Source organism: Serinus canaria, chromosome 23 (assembly GCF_022539315.1).
Source record: "Serinus canaria isolate serCan28SL12 chromosome 23, serCan2020, whole genome shotgun sequence".
NCBI classification, from domain to species: Eukaryota; Metazoa; Chordata; class Aves; order Passeriformes; family Fringillidae; genus Serinus; species Serinus canaria.
Window position 1 is genome coordinate 5862616 of NC_066336.1, and position 25392 is coordinate 5888007.

The 25392-nt window shown below is 53.1% G+C and overlaps 1 protein-coding gene across 3 annotated transcripts in view; it reads left to right on the forward strand.

The window, feature by feature from the left end:
• Positions 1-8688: 8688 nt before the first annotated feature.
• Positions 8689-25392, forward strand: part of RPS6KA1 (ribosomal protein S6 kinase A1) — a 32333-nt gene continuing 15629 nt past the window's right edge. Inside the window, exons 1-3 of one of the 3 annotated variants that reach the window (XM_050983294.1) lie at positions 8689-8797; positions 14698-14742; positions 25144-25197. In XM_050983294.1, the coding sequence (XP_050839251.1) occupies positions 8735-8797; positions 14698-14742; positions 25144-25197 (162 nt within the window). In that variant the 5' untranslated portion in view covers positions 8689-8734. Of the gene's footprint in view, positions 8798-14697; positions 14743-23597; positions 23753-25143; positions 25198-25392 lie in introns of those variants that run through there. The other 2 variants (XM_050983295.1, XM_018923669.3) reach the window with 2 other exon arrangements.

Here is a 25392-nt window from a genome sequence, read left to right on the forward strand (position 1 = left end):
CGAGCGGAGTCCCAAAGCCGCTCGGAGAGCAGGGAGGCGGGAGCCCGGCAGGCACAGCCCGGTGAGAGGTACCTGCTCCTGGAAGCAGAATCGGCGCTGCCCCGGCAGCCTCCATCCTCTGCCAGCTGCAGAGATCAGTGCTGGACAAACTCCACTCACCCGAGCAGTGGGAGCTCTCTCTGAGCCTTCCTTTCCAGCTTTTGTTGTGATTTTACTCAAAATTCAGACGGAGTGCTCAATTCCTCATCAGTTTACAGGCACGGCTGACATTGCAAAGGAATTTATCCCTGTTATATCCAGCCTTTGAACTTAGGCTTCCCATGTTTCTATTTTAAGAATCATTGGACCATTCCTTTTCCTCCTCAGGCCATTATTGCAGCTGCTGTGGCACATGTCCTGAAAGTTTGAGCCTAAAACTAGAGCTGCCACTCTCCATCTCATCTGTCCTCAGCTTGGGAAGGGATACTTTATCCTAAACCCAGATTTAAATAGGTAGCCTATAAGCCTGGTCTCTTTTAGGCTTGCTGGCACAAACTACTTATATCAGACTTGCTGAATCTTCAGCCTGAGATCACAGAGTAAGTGGTGATGTTTAAATAAATAATACTTTAGTTATTGAAAAGTCTCCTGGGCTTTTTGTGTTACTTCATTTTGCTTTTTTATTCCAGTATTTGAGTTTGTGCTTTTGCTCTGCAAGACAAATCTAGGAAATTAAGTGGCAACATCTGTGCTAATCTCCTGAAAAGTCTAACCAGAGTGAATATTCTGATGCTGTAAAACTCTGGGCTCACTTTGCCAGCCAGAAGCTTTTCCCTGCCTTGTGTCAAGACTCCCAGAATGATATCCTGTGATCTGCACTGTGCTGAAGCAATGCCAGCAGTCGTTGGTTTTCCTTCACCCTTCCCACTCCCCAAAGCCTGAGTCCTTGGGTTATCTCCTCCCAGCACATGCTTTCCATGTTTGTCTTTTCCAAGGACGGTGTTGAAAGCTGGGAAGGAAGTGGCTGCTTCCCAGAGCTGGCGAGATTGAAGGGAAAGCACTTGACACCCTCATGACACTTCCTTGAAATGGATGCAAAGAGAAAGATGAGCTCCTGGTAAGCCAAACTCATTCCTCTTATTCAGTTCTCCGTGCCTGCTGGGGACAGGGATTTATGCATTTATTGGGGTGAGGATTTATTGGATAAAGTGGGCAAAACTCCACCCAGAATTACAGGGAAAAAGCAGAAGGCAGAGATTTCCAGTCACAAGGGTAAGTTCTGTGGCAGGCAGATGTAGCAAACGTTGAAGCCAAGTGTTTCAGGGAGATCTGAGTGCTGCAAACCACATTTTATTCAGTCTCCATTGAGCACGCCCTGTCACCATGCCCTGGTAGCTGTAGATAACAAACCTGGAGTGATTGTTGAGCAGGCCAGGGTTCCACCCATGGGCAGGGAATTGCTGGGAATTTGGTTTAGTGATTAACTTGGTGAGTGAACAACTTCCACCCACGAGGCAGGAGGAAGCAGCCCTCACCTTGTGGGTTGTGTCTGGGGAGGAAAGGCCAGGCTGGACGGGCTGTGGAGCAGCCTGGGACAGTGGGAGGTGTCCCTGCCCGTGGCAGGGGGTGCAATGAGATGAGCTTTAAGGTCCCTCCAACCCAAACCCGGGATTCTATGACATTCTGGGATTCTATGAAAACAATAGGCAGGTTTAACCCAAACTGGGAATGCTGATACACCCTCCCCTCCTGCCCCAGAGCAGGGGGGGCTGGCAGCCCCCACGGCTGGCATGACATGAGATATGCCACCCTGTGAGCCTGCCTGCACACAGGAGCAAACAGATTGTTCAAGATAAACCTCCCCAATGTCAGCCCAAGGTCCTTGTCACATGCTGCGTGCCCGGAGCTGGCTCTGAGCACTCCCGGCCCCCGTGCCCGGAGCGCTGGGACCTGAAACTGGTTTCGGTTTAAAGTCAGATCCGCTGGGCTCCTGCCGGCGTGAGCAAACAGCTCTGGGCAGGCCGAGGGGAGGACTGGGGAGCAGCTCTGCTGCTGCCCCAGGCTCGCTGCCTTGCCGGGTCCCTGTGCAGGGCCGGGCTCTCCTCAGCAGAGGGAATCGCTCCCACTCCCGGGCTCTGCAGCTCTTTGGCATCCAGACACGGCCCCCCATCTTACCCTGGGAGCAAAAATCACTCCAGTTCCCCCTGGCTGGTGCAGGACACTCTGTGAGGACTGGGTTGCCTCGTTCTTGAGCTGCTTTCCTTTCCACCCTAACCCTTTCACTTCACTGAAAAATTAATTTCTAGGGCCGTAGTGCTGGTATTTAAACCCATCTGGTTTTGTCTGAGTAGTGTTGATATTTAAAGCCAGGCCTGTATCCTCCTCTTCCGAAAGCTTCTGCTGGTGATCTCGGAGAAGGGACATTTATCTGGGGGTAATTGACTCCTGTATTAACTTCCAACTGGCAAGCAGCTGCCAAAAACCTGTTTTCCATCTCTGCTGATCAATAGTCCCTTTCAACAAGTATCTGGTGTTGCAGAGTGTTAACAGCTAATAGCACTATGATTCTTATCCTATTTTAAGGACTGTAGCATATCTCAGAGTCCTTATATCTAATAGAAGAGTTTTGAGTTCAATAATGTTACATCTGCTGTTATTTATTATCTATTTCCGACACACTGACCCTTTCTCCATCCTATCTTGTGCTGGGCCACTGCCACAGGACATTTATCTCCAACATGATGTCAGTGCCCGCTGAGGTTGAGGGGGAAAATGATTCTGTGCAGACTGTAAACAGAAAAATGAGATGGCAGGTCAGGCCAGCAATTTCTGACACCAGGTTGGAGGAAAGGGTGGAAGGAGTTGTTGCCTGCCAGGCAAGTCCCAGTTTTGCTGTCACTGAAGTCAGCAGCAAATTCAAAACACCTTCCAGGGCTGGAGCTGTTTAAGCTGCCCAGTGCCTCTGGCCAAATCTCTCTTGGCATAAAATAACACCCTCTGAAGCTTTTATCTACTCATTGGGTGACAAAATACCTGATTAATCAAGTTTAACTTTGTAAATTACTGTTCCTCCGGGGCTGGGGATGCACAGGGCAGCAAAGCAGAGGCAAGCAAGAGGGGACACTCTTGAATTCCTAAATGAACCTGGGGACACATTTCTTTATAAAAGATCTTCAATCCTCAGTGGTAAAACATCACCCTCCCCTCTGCGCTGTGACAGAGGAAAGGCACAGCCACAGCACAGCAAAGGGGTGGCTTCCATCACAAGGGTGCCCCCAAAGTTTAGAGGAAGAAAGATAAAAGTAAGTTCTTGCTTTTGTGGCTAGAAATTATCTATCTATCTATCTATCTATCTATCTATCTATCTATCTATCTATCTATCTATCTATCTATCTATCTATCTATCTATCTATCTATCTATCTATCTGTCTGTCTGTCTGTCTGTCTATCTATCTATCTATTGCTGTATGACAGGGAAATGAGAGCAGCTCACAAGAATCAGGCAGGTGGATTTGTAGCCTGCTGATAGAAAACTCTCTGGGCTGAGCTTGGAGTGCCTGGAGGGTCACAGAAAAACGATTCTGCAAGGGGATTTTTCTAAAGGAGGATCACGTGTGTCCTGCCTCATCGGCAGAGGTGTGAGGACTCCCAGAGGTGCACCAAGCCTCTCCTCAGAGAGCCAGGAAAGGCCCAGCTGGGCAGTCCTGATACTGACTCATGAGGGAAATAGAAATTTAACAGCCAAGCAGCAAAGCACCAGCCTTGCATTTCTGACCCTTTTGGGTGTGCTATGAGACCTGCAGTGCTGCAAAAATCCAGGAGCCTCCCTAAGTCCAGAGTCTGTTTGTTTGGGGTTTTTGGGATGCTGATGAGGGACAGAGAGATTTTCTTCTTCCAGGGAATCAGGTTTCTGCCATCACTGAACCTGTTGTGCCTTTTGTTCAGCTCCCAACAAGGAACCCATTGAGCACTCTGTGCTGGCCCTGAAGCCAACTGAGTCATACCTGAGCTCTGCACTGCCTGAAGCATGTATAAAATACAGAAACTATTGTGATTGGGAGGACCTGTTTCTCTCTCCCTAAATGATAAAGGCACCTCTCTCCCCACCTCTCCAAATCTCATGCTTGTGTTGTGCCCTCCTACCTGATCCAATCAGTCATTAGGCCAAACTATTCCTGGCCAGGATAATTTCTCATATTTTAGAAGTATATTTTAATGGTTATTTTGGGGTGTGTGCAGTGGTCTCTGTTTAGTCAGCGGACTGAGAAGTGAAATGCTGCCAGTCATACATTGATCTGAAATCAGAAATCAAGTTTGGGGGTCCCCCTAAGGAGAATTAGTTTCTGTGGTGTTTGGGCTTCTCATCAGGATTCCTGAAATACGCTTCCAAGTCTAAAATGGTTTATTTTGCTGTGGAATGATGGCACCCCAAACTCTGGGATGGGTAATTAGGAACAGGTATCTGTGAGTGCCTCCTGAGAAGCAGGACCAGACTTGTTCAGTGCAGGATGTCAGCTCGAGACCACAAACCCTGGAATGACATTTTCCTCTCCCTGGAGCTGGAATTCTGTTGAAATGTGCTTTTGTTTTCCCCTCCCCTCTCTGGAGAAAGTGGGACTGTGTGCTCTGGAAGCAGCACAAAACTGAAGGTATCTTTTTGTATCCACTTAAAAGCCCCATCATTTGTTTACAAGTTCTTAAACCTAAAAGAACCATAAACCCTGACTGTTCTTAGTGCTGTGTTTACTCAGGTTTCTCCCTCCTGGGGGACAGTGCAAACAGCCCTGGCAGCTTCACTTCTGTTTACAGTTTCTGATCGTTTTTTCTTTCATGTTTTCACTCCCTCACATAGCCCTACACTGAAATAAGCTACAAACATAGCTGTGTGCTCATTAAAAACTAAATTTGATGGATAACTTGCTCTAAATAACTTCCCACCTTTGTTCTAAAAATTAAATTTTAAAAGGTGAGGAAATGCTTGTGTTTTACATGGGGTTTTGAAAAAGCCTTTTTCAGGTAGGAAAAGGAATCTTTTACAAAAGAAATTCCATGTGAGGGTGGGCAGGCCCTGGCACTGGTGCCCAGAGCAGCCGTGGCTGCCCCTGGATCCCTGGCAGTGCCCAAGGCCAGGCTGGACACTGGGGCTGGAGCAGCCCGGGACGGTGGAAGGACTCCCTGCCCACGGAATTGGACGGGCTTTAATGTCCCTGTGCAGATCCCAAGTTCCTCGGGAGCCCAGCAGGATGGACGGCCATGGAACAGCTCTTCTGAGGTCCCAGGAAGCAGCCAAAGGTTAGGACAGAACCACGTGGAGTTGGGCAAAGCACTATCGGCCCCGCATAGCTGGAATACCAAACACCCGAGTCACCTCCCACTCTCCCCTCCGATGCTGCAGGAGATGTGTGGGTTTGAAACAGATGTTTTTCTCCTTCTCTCCGGGTGTCAAGGGCTGTGTCCTGGCAGGAGCCAGCCCGGCACTGGGAAAGGGAAGGTAACTGATCCGGGAGACGGGCAGCGATTGTAGCCATGACAACCGGCAGATATGGCCTCGCTGCCTCGCTGCTCCTTCCTTCCTTCCTTCCTTCCCCAGCGCCGTCCCCGGGCACATCCCGGCTCCCTCGGCCGCCGTTCAGTATTCCTGAGAGGAAGGTGCCAAACCCACAAGCTGGGCACGTTCCCTGGAGCCAGCAGCTCCATCAGCTCTGCAGCAGAAATCCCCGGCTGGAGCTGCGGGTGCCTCTCCGAGGGGCTCCGGCGGCTGCGGCTGCGGGGAAGGGGCGGTTTCACACAAATACCGCGCAGGAGCCCGGTGGGCTTGGCAGACTGAGAGCCTGCGGAGCCGGCAGGCAAAATGCCGTTTATTCTGCCAAAAAATAAAGGGCTGGGATGTGCTGGACACCTTCAGAAATGCATCTGAGCTGAGCAAGGGAAAGTGGCGCTCACCTGTGCAGGAATGTGGGCAGAGGCTGGAGGTGCTTGCTCCTGGATGAGCCTCAGATGAGCCTCACAATCCCTGTGCAGGGAGCAGGAACCGCCTGGCTGTGCTTCCCGGGAGCTCTGCATCCCTCTGCCTGCTGTGGTGCAATTCCTGCATTCCGACCACTGCCCGGACCTGCCTTGGAAAACGCTGGCATTTGAGGCAGCTGCAATTGCATCCGGTGTGGAGGAACAGGAAGAAATCTGCCAGAAAAGCAAAAAGCTCTTAGAGGCAGCCAGTTTTTCTCATTTCCAGGGCCCTGCTTTGTATCTTCAATGTGGTTTGTACCACGCTAAGGAAAAATGTTCCTGGGATCAACACGAGGTGATCCATCATCTCTGCCTCCATAGTGGCAAACAAAGCAGAAGAGGTGAAGAAATGAGATGGTGAATGGGGAGCTGGGGACAAGAAATCAGGATGGGGAACTCAGGTTCTGCCCTGACACTAAAAACCCGACTCAATTTCCCCGTGAGGACAACAACCAGCTCTGGATCTGTTTGGTCAATATTAAAAGTACAGAGAGGGTTGCTGCAAGCTGTAATTAATTGACTGTCTTAGCAAATTAGACGAGTCTGTAAATTGTAGCAGATATTTGGGACTCAGCCTTGCAAGGAAGGTGGTGTGCCTGTGAGCTTTTCTGTGTTTCCTTGTATGTGTAAAAGCAGCATCACACAAAGCAGGCAGGGATGAGCTGCCCATGGATTCAAAAAAAAAAAAGAAAAGATGCAGTGAGCCATGGGAGCACTGGGTTACTGTGGGTCATGGGGAGAATCCCTTGGCCAGCTTTTGGAACAGTCAGTCAAAATTGGATCTGGTGATGATGATACAGATCAGCCTCCATCTGCTCTGGAAGTGCTCTGGGGAGGTCCTGGTTTTGGCTGGGATAGAGTTAATTTTCTTCTTAACTGGCTTAACAAATGTTGTCAGCTTCTCTGCAAAGGAAAAATGTTGCACAGCCAGCCAGCTGCAGAGGCAAAAATATCTACAACTGTATTTGAGGAGGATTTGATGGTTTTAAGACCAAACTAAACCTGCAGCATTTTGAACTTTCAGTGAATGCAGCACTGACAAAGCATCCAGCTGATCCCAAGTCTCTGTTTACCACAGCAGCAGCTCTTCCCAGCCTGCAAGTGTCTCAGAAAAATGCCAGGCTATATGTTTTGATCACTGTATTTAGCCATGACAGTCACCCAAACAGCAGATTTTGTTTTTTGCACCCTGCTTCCAGGATCAGGGATGCTTTTTATAGCTGTTCTTTGACTGGAAATAAATCCTGGGGGACACCACTACCTCACTTCTCCTACCCTGACAGCCTGCCCTGAACTTGGCAGCAATCTCCTCTGGCACATTTCACCTTCTGTTAATCCAGCTGGGATTCAGCATTACCTGGAGCAGGAATGGAGGGAAGGTCAGTCTGAGAACTTCTGGCTTCTCTTGGAGTGCATTGGGGTTTGGAAAAACGTGCATAGAGGAAAACTTTTTCCTATGTGAGAACCTGACAGGCAAGAATAGCCAGGAATTCTGAACACCACTTTTAAGGTGGATGTGTTCTTTATCCCTGTTTTTTAGGGAATTCCAGGGGCACTGCAGGAGGTGATGAGCAGTGATTCATGGCACATCCCAAACCTGGAATCCGGATTTCCTCGAGCAGTTTCCTGAGTTCAGCAGCAATCTGAGCCGTGTCACCACGTTTGTCCTCACCACCTCTCCTGGTGCAGCCGTGCAGACTGTGCACACAGGGAAACAGCTGGGCACTCCCAGAGGAAAAATCTTTCCAAGGCACAGAAGAGCAGGACTCAGTGTCCTGTATTTGTGAGAAAGTTTCAGGTTTTTGTGGTGCTGTGAGGATGGTGCAGAGCTACAGAACGGCTTGGGTTGGAAGAGATTTGTAAAGACCATCCTGTCATGCCATGGGCAGGGACATCTTTCACTGGCTCAGCCACAGCTCTCCCTGGCAGAGGCTCCCGAGTCCCCAGAACAGGTATTTCATGCTGCACCCAGGCTTCACTTCCCGAGGTTTCAGCCTTCCAGTGAAAATCATCTGGGCTGTCCCAGCCATGGTGTGGCCACAGGCCCAGGGCAGTGAATGTTCCCTGTGCTGGCACTGCTGACGCCTCAAATTGTGGGGTCAGAGACAGTGAGGGTCTGGGAGTGTCCAGGGAGGAGAACAGAACTGGGGAAGGGGCTGGAGCCCCAGGAGGGACTGAGGGAGTTGGAAAGGGGCTCAGCCTGGAGCAAAGGAGACTCAGGGGGACCTTGAGGCTCTGCACAGCTCCTGCCAGGAGGGGACAGCCGGGGGGGTTGGGCTGTGCTCCAGGGAACAGGGACAGGAGCAGAGGGAACGGCCTCAAATTGCCTCGGGGGAGGTTTAGGTTGCATATTGAGAAATATTTCTTCACCAAAAGGGTGGTCAGGCATTGAAACACGCTGCCCAGGTTGAGTCACCATCCCTGGAGGGATTTAAAAGCCGTGTTGATGTGGCACTTGGCGACACGGGTTAGTGGTGGCCTAGGGCCGGTGCTGGGGGCACGGCTGGACTCGATGCTCTCGGGGGAGCTTTTCCAACCCGAGCGGTTCCGCGATCGCACGCTCCGATCCGCTCCCGCCGCCGCCGCACGCCGGGCTGGGTTTGCCGGATGCTCCGGGCGGAGGAGCCCCGCGGCCCCTCCCCGGTGCCTCCCGCCCGCCCCCCGCCCCGCCCCGGCCCGGCCCGGAGCCGGTGGGTGCCCAGCCCGGCGGCGCTCGGAGCCAGCCCGGCGCGGGCACCCGCCGGCAGCGATGCCGCTCGCCCAGCTGGCCGAGCCCTGGCCCGACATGGAGCTGGTGCATCTGGACACGGAGGTGAGCGGGCACGGCCGGGGGGGCTCCGGGGCGGGGGGCTCCGCCGAACAAAGGAGCGCCCGGCGGGACCCCGCGGAGCGGCGGCCGCGGTGCCGCCCGGCCCGAGCCGCGCCCCGCGGCGGGGGAGCGCGGCCGCCGGAGCCCCGCGCAGCCGGGGCCGCTCGGGCACCGCTCCGGGGCCGCTCCGGGGCTCGCTGTGCGCGCCCGGGGCTGCGGTCGGGGCACCGGGGGGCACCGGAGGCCGCCGGGCTCGCTGCTGCCCGTGCGGGCTGCGATCGTTCGGGGAGTGCAGGCGGCGTCCCAAATCTTCCGGGCACAGAGGAAAGCGGACCCGGCTGAAGGCCCAGGGAATAAAAGATCTCAATTTTGGGGGTTTTCTCCCTCACCCTCCCAGCGCTGTCTTCTCGCAAAGGCCTGCGCCGCCAACTCCGACCACGCTCCGGTGTCACTTTGCTGGACGTCTGCTCTTCCCTCCCTCTTGGCTCTTTTCCTCCTTATTGAGACCCCCAAGCCAGATGTGCAGGAGGGAGCTCATCCCCTGTGCACATCTGCAGGCTGGCACAGCCATTTCCGAAGGAAGGGACAGCCTGCAGCAGTTGTCACCCACGGCAGAGCAGCCAGCTGAGGCACTGGGCTCTGGCACTCTTCAGTTAAACATCTTCTCACTCTAACTGGAGCCAGCAGCTCTCCTGGAGAAACCAGAGGGGAGGTGGGGATTTGGTCCCAGGTGTTTCACAGACCGTGGTGATTTGTTGTTCTGTCTGGATTTGGTGCTGTCACACTCTGTTATCATACCTGGGCATGTCTCCTTGGTTAATTGGTCAGATTTGCTCATTCCTGTTTAAAATTGCCTCTTCAGAGGTCTGTGCTTTGAGCAGAGGCAGCGTTTCCCCCTTGCTGCAGGGACAGCTGGGAGTCACTGGCCATTCGAGGTGAGGTTTCCTGATTTTTCATCAGCCAGGTATGGCACAGTTTCTCCTGGAGCCCCCCGTGAGGTGGGGAGGCTCTCCCTGGGCCAAACACCTGGCATGAAGGTGTGGTAGGTGAAGAGCCTCTGCTCTGAAACATCGCTGGAGCTGTGAGGAGGAGTTTGTGCTCCAGGCTGGGAGAGGAGGGAAGTCCTGCAGTGATTCCCAAATCACATCATGTGCCCAGAGCCAGGCCGGAGGTCATTGCTGGGAGACAGGGCTTTTTATTTGTGGTTTCTCCCTTCCTAAGAAGGGAGATGCCTGAAAAGCCAGAAAACGCAGCTCGACTCATAATGGGAGGAAAGGAATTCCGGTGCCCAGGGCAGGGGAAGCCGCGGGCGAGGCTCCATTTGGTGCCGGTGTCCCGGTGCCGGTGTCCCGGTGCCGGTGTCCCGGTGCCGGTGTCCCGGTGCCGGTGCTGTGTCAGCGCCACGCGATCGCTTCCAGTGGAGATGCCCGGGGTTCCAGGCTGCTGTCAGCCGGGTCTGCTGCGGGCTCAGGGCAGGGCAGGCACTGATTTCCTCATGGCGTGAGGAGCGAGTGTGTTACTCCTGAACTGAAACCGGAGGGAGCCTCTGGCTCTCCCCTTCCGCCATCTCACCTTGGCCCCAGCTCTGGGTCAGGGTCAGGCGCCATGTGCAGGTGGGATTTCAGCAGATCAGATTTTCTGCGTCTCAGGATCTCAAGTGGGATTTAGCAATTTGCCTCCCTTTGGTTTTAAATGAAAAGTACACACTCTTAATTACAGTGAGGAGAATAATACAGGTGTTCTTCACCTCCACACCTGGGTCAGACGTTAGAGAGCTCCCTGAGGTCCAGCAGCGGAGCGGGAACACGGCTTGGGAGGAGTTTTGCACTTTGAGGCGAAAACTGCCAAGGGCAGGGGCCCAAGGGGGAAGTTTTCACCCCTCCTGGGAGAGGTGGCACCACTGAGAAAGCAAGGAGACGTTTCTGGAACACCGGTTACGTAAATTGCCCTGGGATCGCTGCCATCCAGGTTAGAAACCGGCTTCCTCCGACCTTTGCTTTCTGAGTCATGGAGCAGAGGTGCTGTCACCGTGCTGGTGGAGGCATCAGTCCTATTGTTGAGGGATTTGGGGTTTTTCCACTGTGTTCCGGGAGAATTGGCCGTGTGGTGCCCCTGTTCCTGGCCCACTGGAGCTCATCCATGCCAGGGAAATGCGTGGGAGTGGGTGGCAATGGGAGCTTGAACTGCTCCCTGGCAGGAGCCAAGTTCCTCTGTCCTGCAGTCTGGGCTTTATAATCATTGCTCCTGCTTTTTTACCCTTGCCATTCTCTCTTCTGCTTGCATTATTCCAAATACTGAAAACGTGGCTGGGGCAGAGCACAGATGCTGGAGAATGGAGTTGAGTGACACAGGAATCCTTCCCTGTGAGGGTGTGCAGGCCCTGGCATGGGGTGCCCAGAGAAGCTGTGGCTGCCCCTGGATCCCTGGCAGTGTCTAAGGCCAGGCTAGACAGGGCTTGGAGCAGCCTAGGACGGTGGAAGGTGTCCCTGCCATGGCAGGGGGAATGAGGTGGCCTTTAAGGTCCTTTCCATCCCAAACCATCCTGTGTTTCTTTGATTCCATGACTCCATCCCCATAGCGATGGGGCTATGCTTTGTCTATGTTATGTCATCAGGGCTCTGCTTTGCTTCAAATTCTTCTTTCATTACACAAACCTACAACAATGCAACTGACGTGGGATTACGCCAAACTCCACCACTTCTAGCTAATTATTTTTGCCTGTATATACATATCAGCCTTTATTGAGCAGGAGCTGCTCATGAATAACTCTTTTCTCAAGCATGGTAGCTTGAGCTGTACAAACTACGATCGAGAGACAAGGGAGACAGCTGAGTGGCTGTCGTCTCTGATATGCCTTGTGCAGAGACTCCTCTGTTTGGGCTACTAGAGTTCCTTTGGACATCTCTGTTCTTGTAGAATTATTGAATTATTTCCTTTCTCTGAACTGCAGTAGGCAAGATCCATAAATCCCACTAAATGGTAATAATTTAAATATGCCTTGTTCTTGTGTCAGACTAGCAGGAGCTCTGGGGTGAAGGGTTTCTTCCTCTGCTCCTTCCTTGAGTGTTTCATGGCTCATCAGAGTTGGGTGAAAGAGCATCTCTGGGTACCTGGTGCTTGTGAGGTGTTTTGGGGCCTCTCAAAAGTGGCAGCTCCAAGCCTAAGGATGCAGGAACTGCAGCAGGCTGCTTTTTCAGGCAGAGCTGTCCATAACCCAGGATGCCTTGAGCTGGTGGTGTGACCACAGAGGACTGGGACCCGTCCCCACGGCCCTGCCTGGATGTGCCTCGTCCTGGTTTCACATTAGAGCACACTGGCCTGCTCTGGCAATTGCTCCCTGTGCTGTGGATTATGTGGAATTAAAAGGATTTAAAGCGCAAGATGTCCTAAGATAAATATCTCCCAAGTTCAGCCAGGCTGGCAGTTGCGTAACTGAGCACACTTGTTTTCCAGGATACTTTTCTGTGTGCTATTAAGGAAACTCACCCGGGGTGTGCTCAGGAGGGGTTTGTGTCAGCTCTGGGGCAGCTGGAGGGTCCAGAGGTGCCCTGGCTGCCGGGCGGGCTGCTGCTCCACGTGCCCATCAGATTAGAGCTCTAATCCCCTTTTCCGCTCACCCCCGAGCAGGGCAGCTGCAAGGACAGCCTGCGGGCTCCTGGTGAGGCTCCTGTGGCTGCCTCATCAGCAGCCCAAGCCCTGCTCTGACACAGCCTGGGTGAGCTCCTCACTGCCCCGGGCACCCCAGGGAGGAGCTGCGCCTCCCTCCTGCAGCAGTTGCCTGGTTGCTGCAGGAGGGAGCCCTTGGGAGTTCTCTCAGAGCAGGACATTTGGGAGGCTCCTTTGCAGCCCCAGAGTGCTGTGGGAGGGCAGCTGCTGCTGCAGCACCTGCTCCCCCCTGTGTGTGGTGTGCAGGGGCAGGGCAGAAATAAAGCATTTTAAAGAGGCAAATGTCAACCCAAGAAACCCACAAAGTATTTCAGCCCTGCTCATGGCGTGCTGAGTGGCCGTATTTTATCTCGGGAGGTGATGAGTCTGGAGCTGTTTCCATCTGGAACATATACAAATGGCCCTCCAATTCCATATGAGGGAATAAGGACTGCTTTTGCTCTGGGCTGGAAGGAGAGCATTTGGCTCTAAACATTGCAATTCTCTGCTCATACATCTGACTTCTGTCAGCCTGAGAAAGGACCATTTCATCAGCAGCTTCATCCCTCTAAGAGCAGGGAAACCTCCCTGGCATGGACACCACTCTCTTTCTTTCCCCATCCCTTCCATCCCAGGTAGGAAGGGTTTCTGTCAGCAGCAGAAGGACAAATTTTCCTTTTCAGGGAGCTGATAAAACTCAGCCCTTGAAATTCTGGTGGCTCTGGAGGTATCACCTGGTGTCTCCCAGCTCCCTTGAAGCTGAGGGGTCGGACACCCCCTGCATCCACTCACCCCTCTCCTGACACGTGCCTTGTGGATCTGCTCTCCAGACCAAGAGCCAGGCACTGTTTCCCTCTGTCCAGCACAGAAATTCTGCTTCTTGAGCTGTTTGAGAGAAAACCAGCCCTCCCCGAGCTGTGGTTTGGATTAGCAGCCAGTTATGAGCTGTGGATGGGTGACAGCTGGGCCAGTAAACATCAGCCTCTCTCCAAGTCTCGTTATCTCGGGGTGCCGTGGCTCCCCCTACGTTGTGGGGGCTGTTCATAAACACAAATTCTTACTTCACTGCTCAGCTATTCTCCATGCTAATGGCACCGAGGGCTCCGTGTAAACAGCAGGGCAGCATTCCTCTGGGAGAACTCCTGCATGGGGCTGCTGGGGCCTGCTTTCAGTCCTTGGCTGAAATTACTTTGGACCTTAAAGTTAAGTTGGGACTAAGGTGAGTTGTGGAGCTCAGATTGGGTCCATACAGATGTAAACAAATCTTGTAGTATAGTGGAGACCTGAGGAAGAAGTCAGGTTGATCATCTCAGTGGATCCTTGCTGCTCCAGGGAAGGAGTTGGCTTTGTTTCTGTCAGTTCCTGAAAGGCTCTAGAACCCAGCCATTCCACTGAGGGTCTGAGGCTCGAATCCACTGCCATGCAACTCTTCACTTGACCCATAACTTCTGAAAAGGAGGGAATAAACTGCCCTTGTTCTTTGAGGAGGAGAGGAATGCCATGATTTTTGGAGCCTGAGACTGTAGTGCAAACAGATGTCAAAGCAAAGTCTTCTTGCCCTTGTTTTTCTCCACAGTCTGCAGAAAACCTCCTGTAAGTGCTTATCCTGCTCTGGGTATCTGTGTCTCAATGAAATCCCACCCACTTTTGCTCGCCCGGCTTCCCTGGCGGTGCCGGTGCCGTCTGAACCTGATCCCCGCTCGGTTCAGCCCGGGGTGACCTGGGCCGGTGCCACTCCGGGTGGCTCGGGTCACCTACTGTGACTTCGTGCGGGGCTGGACCTGGAGCCGGGCGGGTGGGGCAGATTTCCCGCAGCTATCAGCTGCGATAGGGCAATAAATAACCGATAAACGCTGCAGTGAAAGCTGATGTCACGGCACAAGGGCTGTTAACTCTTCGGCTGTGCTCCTGCCAGCAGTCCCAGAGCAGCGGTGCAGGAGGGGTGAGAATCTGCACCGACCCGCCCCGGGATCCTCCCTGGTGCTGTTCGTCCCACGAGCAGCACTGGGTGGATAAGGAGCCCCAATGTCATCTGGGGGAAGTGTGGGGAGACTCTCTGGGCAAGAGACTTTTAAACGAGTTAAAAGACAAGAGTCTGGTGTATGGGGAAATGTTCAACCGCTTTGTACCATGTCCAAAGTGCCACCCTGCCCTGTTTGTCCCATGTGAGGGCTCCTAAAGCCACCAGCTTTTGTGAGGGACATGAGGAACAATCCCATGCCCAGCATGTGCTAACAGTGGGTTCTCTTGCTTTGCAGAACGGGCAGCCAGCTCCAGAAGAAGGTGGGAATCCTCCATCCCAGGTAAAAAATGCCCCAGGTTACCTCTGCAGGTCCCTCTGAGCGTGGGGGGTGTGAGCTGACTCGGGAGCAGGTTGGGGATGGTTATTTTTAAATCCTGTAAAGCTGCTGCTCTGTAAATCTGCAGGAGTGCACATGGGAGTGCAAGGGACTGGAGACAGGGAAGAGGGAAGATAAACCCCTGTCTTCCTGTCCCTTTGGTCATCCAAACGTGCCTGGAAGGTTTTCCAGAGGGCCACCTCTGTCCAGCACTCGGAGCTGGAGTGGGGCTGTAGCTGAGGGCGAGAAGTGAGAAGCCCTGGGGTGTTTCGGTGCTGTGTTTATGCCTTTCTCTGTGGTGTGATCTTGCCAGCTGGGATGAGAAGTACAAGAGTATTTGATGGTTTTGGCACAGCTGCCCTTGCTGAGTGTCTGGTATCTGTTTATTCTCTTGCCTCGGTGGGGCTGGGAGAAGCTCCACCTCTGCCAAGCTGCCCTCTGCATCCCTGTTAGCACCAGCTGGGAATGACAGAAAAACCTGGGCTGCTGTCTCCCATGTTTTGGGCAGGGATCTGAACCTGCTACACCTTCTTGAGACACCAAAAGCTCACTCTGCTCCACACATGAGCAGCGTGGCGTGGAAGGACCTGATCTGTGTGCTGAGAGCCCTCCCCAGGTACAGGACCAGCACGATGCTGTCCCTGGGTGTCTCCTGATTGTGCCCATTCCCGTGTCCTGCACTCGCTGCAGAGCAGAAGAGCCATGTCAGTACCGTGAAATCAGAATCCCTTCAGGATTTCCTTTTCTGTCCCAGCCGTGCTCTGACCGTGGAGAATGACACAACACTTTGGATTTGCCCTGGGCAGCCTTCCTGAGCAGGTTGTCGGGAGCTCTGTGCCCTCAGCGAGGGCCCTGTGGCAGCTTCTCTCTCTGAATCATCGGCCCTGCCGAAGGCTCTGGGGGCTTGCTGGGTTGTTTTTCCAGCTGGTTACGTTGTATTTTTAGTAAAAGACATTTAAACCTAAACCCCAGTTGTCTACATTTCAGCCAGTTTTTTTCCCTGGGATGTCTGTGGATTTCTGGCATGCCAGTGCATCTCCCCTACCTGTTCTGCCTCTGTTCCACTCTGGAGCTAGCCTGGCACTTCTTCAGTGGCTGGCAAAGAAATCTTTGGGTCAGATGAATTCAGGTCAATGGAACTTGCACTTCCCTCCCCTGAGAGCAGTGGGTTTACAACTCCTCACTCTGCCTGCATCTCTGGCATGGGGAAAAAGGAATCTTGTGTCTTCTGGTTGGATTCCAGCTGGGTTTCTAAGGTTTGAGACTTTGCCTCTTTCATCTTCAAACACTTGGCTAAACTGCCCTTCCCTAAATGCTGCTGATGGATGCTGCTTTAAAAATCGTTTAGGATTTTTTTCTCTTTGAAGGACATCACTGAGAGAAACCCTGGCTGATTCCATCTGTAGGTGCTATTCCACAGAAAGATTGTGAGATAGAAGCCAAAAAGCACTTGAGGTTCCCTTTGCTGCTCTGTGGGTCGTGGACGTGCAGTCCAAGCTGGAGCAGAGCAGAGGGCAAGTTCTCCAACATCCCAGAGCAGGGAAGCCTCAAGAGCCCTGTGCTGCTGTAGCTGTCCGGCTTTCCACTTTCCTGAGGCCCCGTGGCCAAAGTGCCTGTGAGCAGTGTCTGACAATCCCATTTTGGGTAACTTTTGAGCACCCAAAGCTCTGCTGCATGCTCCTGAAATAACCTCGGTGGCGTTTTCCAAGTTTGTACAAGGTATGTTTGCTACCAGCACAAATGAAATCCCTCCTGTAAACACATACCTTCAGCTTGAGGGCAGGCTCTGCCCTGAGATGCTGCAGATGGGGGAGCAGGCAGCACCCAGAATATCTGTGTGCTTCAGTTCTTTCAGTGGGTAGACATCAGCAGCAGCTCCTGGCTCTGGCTTTACCCAGTGGCGGTCACCATCTGAGGTGACTATTCTCAGGTTGAAGATTGCTCAGGCTCCCTCCCACACCCTTCTGTGCTGTGTGTGGAGAGCTGCAAGGGGAAGAGGCACCTTTTTTCCAGGTTTGTGCTATCCTTTTGCAGCTCATTCCATGATCTCTGCTAAAAATAACCTGAAGCAGTGACAGCGGCGATTACTCCACGCCCACGCAGCAGCCCTGTCCCTCCCGGCCCTGCCAGCAGGACGCTGCCAAAGTACAGCCCTCGTGTGCCTGGGCCACAACCACACTCTCTGAAAGGGAGGAAATCCAAGAGTTCCTCAAAAGAGTCGGGAAGCTCACATTGGTGCTGTGAGATTGCTGGAGTGAGAACCTCTGTGGCCATCTCACCTGAAACTCGAGGTGGTCACTGCAGAGGTACCAAGGGCATGGTTTGGGCCAGGCTGGCCCTGTTCTGGTACTTTCTTGCTGCTTTTGTAGCTCCAGCTCAGCTTCCTAACAAGGACAGCTGGTGCATTTCATAAGCTCTTGTGTTTTCTACCTTTCAAGAACAGTTGTGGTACACAAGTCCCTGCAGGCCTCATTCCTCAGTGTTTACCTGGGCAATGTCTGCAAGATCCTTTGCTGGTTGGGGCTGGGGAAGAGTCAGTGCTCACAGTGCATAGGATGAGGCTGTGTTTTGAATTTGCACCAAAAACAGGGTTAATCATGGCCACATCCCTAACACCAGGCTGATGATCCAAGGCAGGATGGATACAAGGATAGATTTTTTCCTCATGCTCTTTGGTGGTAGTGATTAAAAGCCTCTCTAGGTACAGAACCTCATTCTCTCCTGTGTTCTCCAATTTTTAATTGCCAGGTTGGGCGAAATTGGTCCTTGTTCAGCTGGGGAACAGCAACTGAATTCAGTGGGAGAATGGAACCTCTCATAACTGGGGTTTTTCAGCCTGCTCTGCTTCCAGCTTGGCTGAGGAGTGAGCCTGTGCTCCCTGAAGGTGCCAAGCATGAGGAATTGTACATGGAAGTACAACACCCAATTAGTGAAATCACTTCATCATGAAAAGCAGAGGAGTGGAACTGCAGTGCTGAGTGTGCCCACACTCTCTCTGGGGAACGGGCTGAGGGTGCTGATCAGCTTGTTCTGGGGTGATAATCACAGAGCACAGGGAGAGCTGGGGAAGGAAGAACTGAGCTCTCCCAGCTCTGTGCCATAAAAGGGACCTTTGAGACTGGAGCGAGGGCTGTGCTCTGCCACAGGCAGAGGTGCTCCAGGCTGAGCCTGGCTGGGACAGTGCAGCACGGGCAGAGTTGAGGCTTTTCCCCAGTTCTGTGTAGCTCCTGTTGGTTTATCCTGACCAGGTAAAGCTTGCAGACAGGTCCTACCCTGCATGAAGGAATCCTGGGCAGGGACACCTTCCACTATACCAGGTTGTTCCAAGCCCCGTCCAGCTTGGCCTGTAAGGGTCCAGGAGAGGGAGGGCTCTCGGGCCAGCACTGCCCTCGAGCTCCAGGCTGAGAGCAGGACAGGACCCACATCCAATGGTGTGATCCTGGTCAGTGCTGGACACCACTAATCTCAGCCTCTTAACATGAAGGGTTTCAAAACAAACAAGTGAGTGCTCTGCTCTGTGCCTGTTTGCACAGCTGCTGCTGGTTCCTCCAGGACCTGGAAAGCCGTGGAGCTGTGGGAACGGGCAGGTACCTCAGCAAATCCCTTCTCAGCCCCTCTCCTGGGGCTCCCAGCCAGCAGTGTTCTGGCCAGACTGGCCCTGTGGCTGGGCAGGACGTGGGAGCAGAACATCTCCAGTGTGCTGTGGTGCTGCCTGGAAATTTCCCTGACGCTGCTGGGACTGGGCAGCAGCTGTGGCCACTCTTAATATTTGGCTTTTCCAGCCTGTCACTGGTAAAGCTCTGAGTTCAAACTGGCTGCTCTGCCTTGTCAGCTGAAGGAATTGAGTGGGTTTGTTGCTCCAGCAGTGCCTGACAGCTGCCTGACCTGTTCCTGGCAGAGCCTTTGCTCTGTGTCCTTGGCAGGGCTGGGCTATGGCGAACAGCAGCTTCTGAGCTCTTAGAAAACACAGATAAATGCCTGTTTGAGGAGCAGAGTCTCTGATGAGCTGCAGACTCTAACAAATAATTGAAGAGGGGTCAGCTTACTGGACTTGCACATGAGGAATGTAGCAGAGTCTGCTCCAGCAGCCCTCCCACATGGTCCCTGACCCATCCAAACCACTCTGGTTTCTTCTCTGCCATTTCCATCCCCCTGGTGAGTTCACAGAAGCTGCCTCATGTTCTGTCTCCAGAAAGCTTCTTGTACTGAAGGAAAATGAATCCCTGAAAATCTGTTACTGTGTGTTGTACTTGGAGGGGACAGTGGTGAGGGCTGGCACTGGAGAGGACCCCGAAGAACTCATTCTCATTTGATTTTTGAAGGAGTCAGAGCTTGGGCTTGGGTCACTGGGTCCTCCACCCCTGCAACTGGGAGCTTGGAGTGTCCTTGGCTGGGTTTGGTGGGCCCCTGGCTGGCCGAGATGCTGACTGGGATTCTCCCTGCACACACAGGGAGATCTGCCTGAAGCTCCTGCGGCTTCACCAGTCCCAGCTTTATTTGGAAGTGAAGCCAGGCTTGGACATGAGCAGTAAATTCCTTCCCTAGCTCCAGGTGAAGCTGTTTTCCCTCTGGTTGCACTGTGCTGCCTGCCAGCACTGCCACGGGGTGGGGACCATCCAGGGAGGGGAGTCCCAGCTATCTAAGAATTCCTGCCTTGCCTGGAGCCCTTTTCCTTCTCCCTTAGGAAATCCCCTCTGTGTGTGCCTGGGGCAGCCTCCCAGCAGTGGGAGCAGAGGCATTGCAGCAGCTCCTGCTGATCTCATTGCAGCTCTGAGGCAGGAAGGGTTTCCCAACTGCAGCCTGAAATCCAGGTCGTTCCCTTGCCAGTCCTGGAGAGCTCAGCCGGGAAACGGCACCCCTTTGGATAGAGAAAAGGAGGAAAGGAGGGGGTGCCTCTCTCTGTGCCCCTCAGATGTGGCTGAACTGATCCCCTCGCTGTCAGAGAGGTGGATTTCACTGGACAGCCCAGGCTGGCCTGGATATGGATTGGGAATGTGCTGGGACTGCTCTCAGAGGGGGAGGTGATGGCTCTGCACCAGCACTGGGGTCAGTGGTCATCTTTGGGGTCCAGGAGGGGACCCCTGGGGTCTCCACAGGGACAGAGTGAGAAGAAAAAAAGCTTATTAAAATAGCATCTGAGTGGAACAGGACAAAACATGGTACTCCCAGTGTGGGGGTGGCTGCAATCCCTGTGGTGTGATGTTTGGGAAGGGGATGGATGTGATCTCCCATGTTTGGGAAGGGGATGGATGTGATCTCCATATTTGGGAAGGGGATGGATGTGATCTCCATGTTTGGGATGGATGTGATGTCCAAGTTATGGTCCTGTGCCTGGCACAGGGAGCAGCTGAGCCATGGAGGGGGTGGCTGCTGGCTGCATCCATGGTTTTATAGACATTAAATGATAAACTAGAGCTTTGCTCCAGCAGACACTCATCCTGTGCACTCTCACTGGGGTGTTGGTAATGCGCAGCTGGGGGTGTGTTTTGGACAAGGTTTGTTTTGCTTTTAACCCTGCTGCAGTTCACAGCCACCCCCAAAACGTGACAATCCCTTTCTCTCAGCATGTCCTGCACGTGTGACCTTCCCAGAGGGCGGGAGAGAGCTGGGTTCTCCCTGCCTGCACAGACCAACCCCGGCAGGTACCGGGCAGAGGCTTTTCCAGGTCCTGGGACACTTTTTGTGTGCCTTGCGAGGGGAGGGCAGCCTGTGTGCTGTGGGAGGAGTGTGGAATTCCAGCGTTCCTGCAATACAGAATAGTTTCCACATCCCACGATTACTCCAAGGGCAGCAAACAAGTCTTGGTTCTTGTTGTGAAACCAATGTTGTATTTTATAATTCAGCTAGAAAGAGTTTTCAGCTTTTCTGCTGAAAGTAGAACTGCCCCGTGCCCTGATGGAAGCTGGTGTTTAGTGTTGGTTCCTCAGAGTGGGATTCTGCATTTGGAACAGCCTGGGACGGGGTCTCCTGGTTTTACCACCATCAAAGCTTGAGCTGGTTGGAATTTGCTGAGCAGAGCTTCCCTCCCTGCTGGGAGGTGTGCTGCAGGAAGGGGAGGCTGCATCCTCTGCTCTTTTGCACCGGAGGCTGATTTGCTGGGCAGAAGCTGCAGAACTGAGTAATTCCTTATCTCCTGGCTGTTAAAGGTGTTCTCCTCTCCAGTGTCACGTTTCACTGGGTGCAAAGTCCTGCTGCTCCCCCTGCTCCTCTCACAGCTCTGGAACTGCAGCAGTGCCAGAGCCACTGGTGAGTCTCTGTGGAGTTTGGGAACGTCTTTTGCCTCAGCTTGTATCTTTAGCCCAAACAGCTCATCGTCAGCTGATCCTGGCCAGTTGCAGCTTGTGGCGCGTGGAAAGGGTGGGGAAATGGTACTAATTTATTTATTTTTTGAAGAAACTTTCAGTATCTGCTGCCAACATAGCCCTGGATAGAGCCAGGAGCAGGAGGAGCCTGGGGAGTGTGAGGGGGTGCCTGTGCTGGAGCCTCTCTGCTCTCTCCATCCCAAAACCGACCTGAGCCCTCTGACATAAAAAAGATATTTTGGTTTCCCTGTGAAATTAGTTGGTTAAAAACTGAGCAGATCAAAAAGGATGTTGTGAAGCCCAAGGACAGGGGCTCAGCTGTGTGAGCCACCATCTGCCTCCTCCCTTCCTCAGCCTCAGGCTTTGCTTGAGAAAACCTTCATCCCTTAACAATTTCCAAGATCCCTCTGTTTCAGGGGTGCTGAATCTTCCCAGGGGGGTGTTTATGACGTGGGTGCTAATGAGATGGCCCTTGGGGTCCCCCATCCCATGTCAAATGAAAGCACATTTTGGACACTGAAGATGCTCTGAGTGCCACCTGCTGGAATGTGCTCGAGGGGTGCCAGTGTGACACTGCCTGTCCCGTGGCAGTGTTCCCTTTTTAGGGATTTGCCTGTAACCCCTATTGTGGGGAGCTAGGATCACTGGAAGAGCAGCAGAATCCTTCCCAGGAGTCACCAGGTTAATTTTGTTTGGTTGCCTCTGTGAGTGGGAAGGAATTGCCCCCAGGAGGATGGCAGAGCGTTTCCAGGAGTCAGACTTTTGTTTAAGCCTTGTGTGGGGAGGCTCCTGATGTTTTCCATGCCAGGATGGAGCTGGTCATTCCCTTCTTCAGCTGCCTTGGCTGTGTAAGGGTTTGAGCACGAGGGCTTTGATGATTTGAGAATTTGAGGATTTCTGGACACCACGTTACCCTCACTGGGCAGAGGCCTGACTGTGTCCTCTGGGTTTCTCCTTCCTCTCCTATTTTTGGTTGGTTTTGTTTTCCAGGAGACCAGTAACAGTCCTTGGGGATGGTATGGGGTGAAACGTGCAGCCCGGCTCCCTCTCAGTAATCCCCTCCTGCAAACCTCCTGCCAGGAATCCGCCCCTGTCCTTATCCCCTCCTTGGGAATTTCCAGTCCCGAGGTGCCCGGTGCTCCTGGGCTGTGTTTGTAGCAGTGACTTTGTGCAGGACTTCCACCTTCAAAGCCACCCCGCGGTGTCCCTTCCTCCTCAGGCCCCAGTGTCTGTCAGCAAATGCCCTTGCTCAGAGTTAAAGGCTAAGGAAGCCTCTCTCTCCCTGCAGATCCTCTGGGATTGCTCCAAGAATCTCGCTCTTCTTTTAAGAGAGTCCGTGGCCCCCAGGCACCGGTACCCCCAGCTGAACCCTTCCCAGCCTGGGCTGTGTCTCTGCTCAGTATCCTGCAGGATTTCTCAGGGTGGGGGCTCCCAGGAGCACTGGAGAGGATCTGTCACAGAAGCACAGTCAAAAGTACCAGGTTCTGGCCAATTCTTTTGTTGCAAATGAGGCCAAGGCCCAGCCCTGCCCAAAAAAGGCCTTTGCAGAAAGGCAGGCAGTGAGTGGGGAGGTTTCTTTACTTTATTTGTTCCCCTTTTTGAGAACCACCACTTGAAAAAAGTTCCAGACAGAGCAGCCTTTACTCTCCTCAAACTTCAGCCTCGCTTCCTCTGCAGAGCTGCAGCCCCTCATGCTTCCCATTGATCCCAGGCTCCCTCCTGAGCAGGAGCTGCTGCTCCACAGGGAAGTTGTTGGTCCGTGCAAGAAAAATGGGGAGCCACATGTGCACTCCCAGTTCCCTCAGGAGACCAGCTGCTTTCAGCCATGGGTTTTACCAGCCTCGTTGTAAAATACTTCTTCCCTATATCTGATCTAAATCTCCCCTCCTTTAGCATAAAACCATCACTCCTTGTCCTATCACAACAGGCCCTGCTAAAAACTCTGTCCCCAGCTTTCCTTTAGGCCCTGGCAGGGGCTCTGAGCTCTCTCTGGAGCCTTCTCTTCCCCACGTGAGCACTGCCAGCTCTCCCAGCCGGCTGCAGAGCAGAGGGGCTCCAGTCCCTGGAACATCTTCATGGCCTTCTTCATCAGGTCCACCTTGCTCCTGTGCTGATCCAGAAGCTGCTGCTGCCTCCTGGCCCTTTCCCTGGAGAGCTGCAATTCCACTGATCCTACTGGGAGAGCATCCCTGCTGGATCAGCATTTGTGCTGCTCAGAGCAGGGACAGAGAAATTTTGAGGAAGAAAACTACTGAGGCTCCCAGTTGCTCGTTGCTGCCTTGCGCAGTGCCTGAAATTGCTTTTTCTGAGCCTGTTTTTGTGTGTGTGACAGGGGGACTGCACTGATCCTCCTGAAAAGACCGCTGAGATTTGCTGATGGCTCTTTCCATGCCTAAGCACCCGTAAAGCCACCCAGTGTTCTCGTTTGGCTGCTGCATTGTGCAGCCATGGCCACACAAAGCCATTTCCCCATACGAAACCGCCGTTTCCTTTCAGTAAAACTCCCAAAATACATCCCAGTGACACAACCACAGCACCGGGGCTCTCACACTGCTCCGGGTACTGCTCGGGCTGCGAGCTCAGGAACCAGCTGGGGAAGGATGGGAGGATAACAGCCCAAGGCTTTGGAGATGCTGAGGCTCCTCTTCCGCAGCAAGCCAAGGATCCAGGAGGCAAGTGCCTGATAAAATACCTGCTCTATCTGCTATGCTGGGCTCTGTCTCTTCTGCAGGGCACCAGGAATCAGGGAATTCCTGATCCTACAGAGCCAGACCTTATCCAGGTTTAATTAAGCACTCTTTTGGAAAAGGCATTTTGGAGGGTATGACTGCTTTCTAAGAAGTCTTTCCTAGGTGCTGCCAGATTTTGGGAGTGTTTTGGGACCAGAGCATGTGTTGAAGCAACAGAAATTAAAACAGCTTCTGGTTAGTTGTTGATGAATAGGAAGTGAAATGCCAAGAGCAGAATCTGTTTCGAGCTTTTGCAGGGTGTTTTTTTTTTCTTGCATTTAGATGTGACGGTCTCAACCGGCAAAGTGACAAAACGCGAGCAAAAACAAACCTGTCTCTTGGCTTCTGGCTTGTAAAATCCTCCCTCAAAAAAAGGGGGAAAGTAGAAAGCAGGACTTGTATTTGGAACTCGGGAAAACCCCCTGTTGGTCTGTGCCCAGCCCCTGCTCTGGGGTGACTCAGCTGTCTGTGCCCTGTGAAGGCGGCTCAGGGAGGTTCAGAACTTGTCTCCTCCTCTGACTGGAGCGACTTCCTGGGCTTTTATTTTCCAGGAGAAGCCAATCTCATTTCCCAGCAGTGCAGGAATCTGTGGAAAATGCCTCTGGAGGCTGTGGGTGGCTGCAGGTGCTGGGAGCCCCCAGGAGCAGGGAGGGCTGGACCTGCAGAGATCCGAGCTGGTGGGAATTCAGCCCTCCCACCCCATCCCAGGCAGGGGCTGGGGCCTGGTCTGAAGGAGCCAGGATGGAGCTGCTTTCCCAGTGGGTGGGAGGGATCCCTGGGGCGGGATCTGCTGAGGGTCTTGTGATGACTTTTCGCTCAGGAAGAGGTTCAGCTGTGGCTTTGGCAGATTTGTCACCCTGCTGCTCCTGGAGCAGTGGGACAGCCACCCTCTCCAGCTGCTCCCCCTGCAAGGTCACAGCAGCACAGAGGAGGAAGGGGAAGAGGTGACTGCAGGGGCCCCTCCGATCTGATTTGGTCCTTCTGGAGCTGAAAAAGAGTTAATTCCTAGCTCTGATCTCACTGTTCTCACACAGCTCCTCCCTTCCTCAAGGCTTGCTTTTCCTTCTCTTCTCCCTCTCAGTAGCTCCTGTCCCACCTCCAGGTCACCCTGAGTTTATCAAATCAAATCAATATAAATTTATTTGGTGGGACCAACAGCTCTCCTGGAGCCACCACACAGCTCAGAATCACATCCTGAGGAGCAATGGCTCCCCCATTGAGACACCCCCAGTGGCTGTGAACAGCTCACCTGGCCTTCCTGAACAAGTTCTTTGGGAAAACTTTAGCAGAGAATCACAGCCCCTCTGTGCTGACATTTGTTTATTGTCCCACAGGCAAAGTCTGACATCACTTGGATAGAGAAAGACCTCGTGGACTCGGCAGACAAGGTAGGAGAGCTGCAGGGGGCACCTCACTGACACTCATCCGTTTATTTTGCATTCTGTCCCACATGCGAGGTGTGAGCAGAGCTCGCAGGGACCTCTCTGAAAACCAAACCCTTTCCTGCCTGCCACCCCTGCCAGCCCCTCTCAGCTCTGTGGGACTGCTGCTGCAGAGAGCAGCTCACTTGCTCACGTGACATC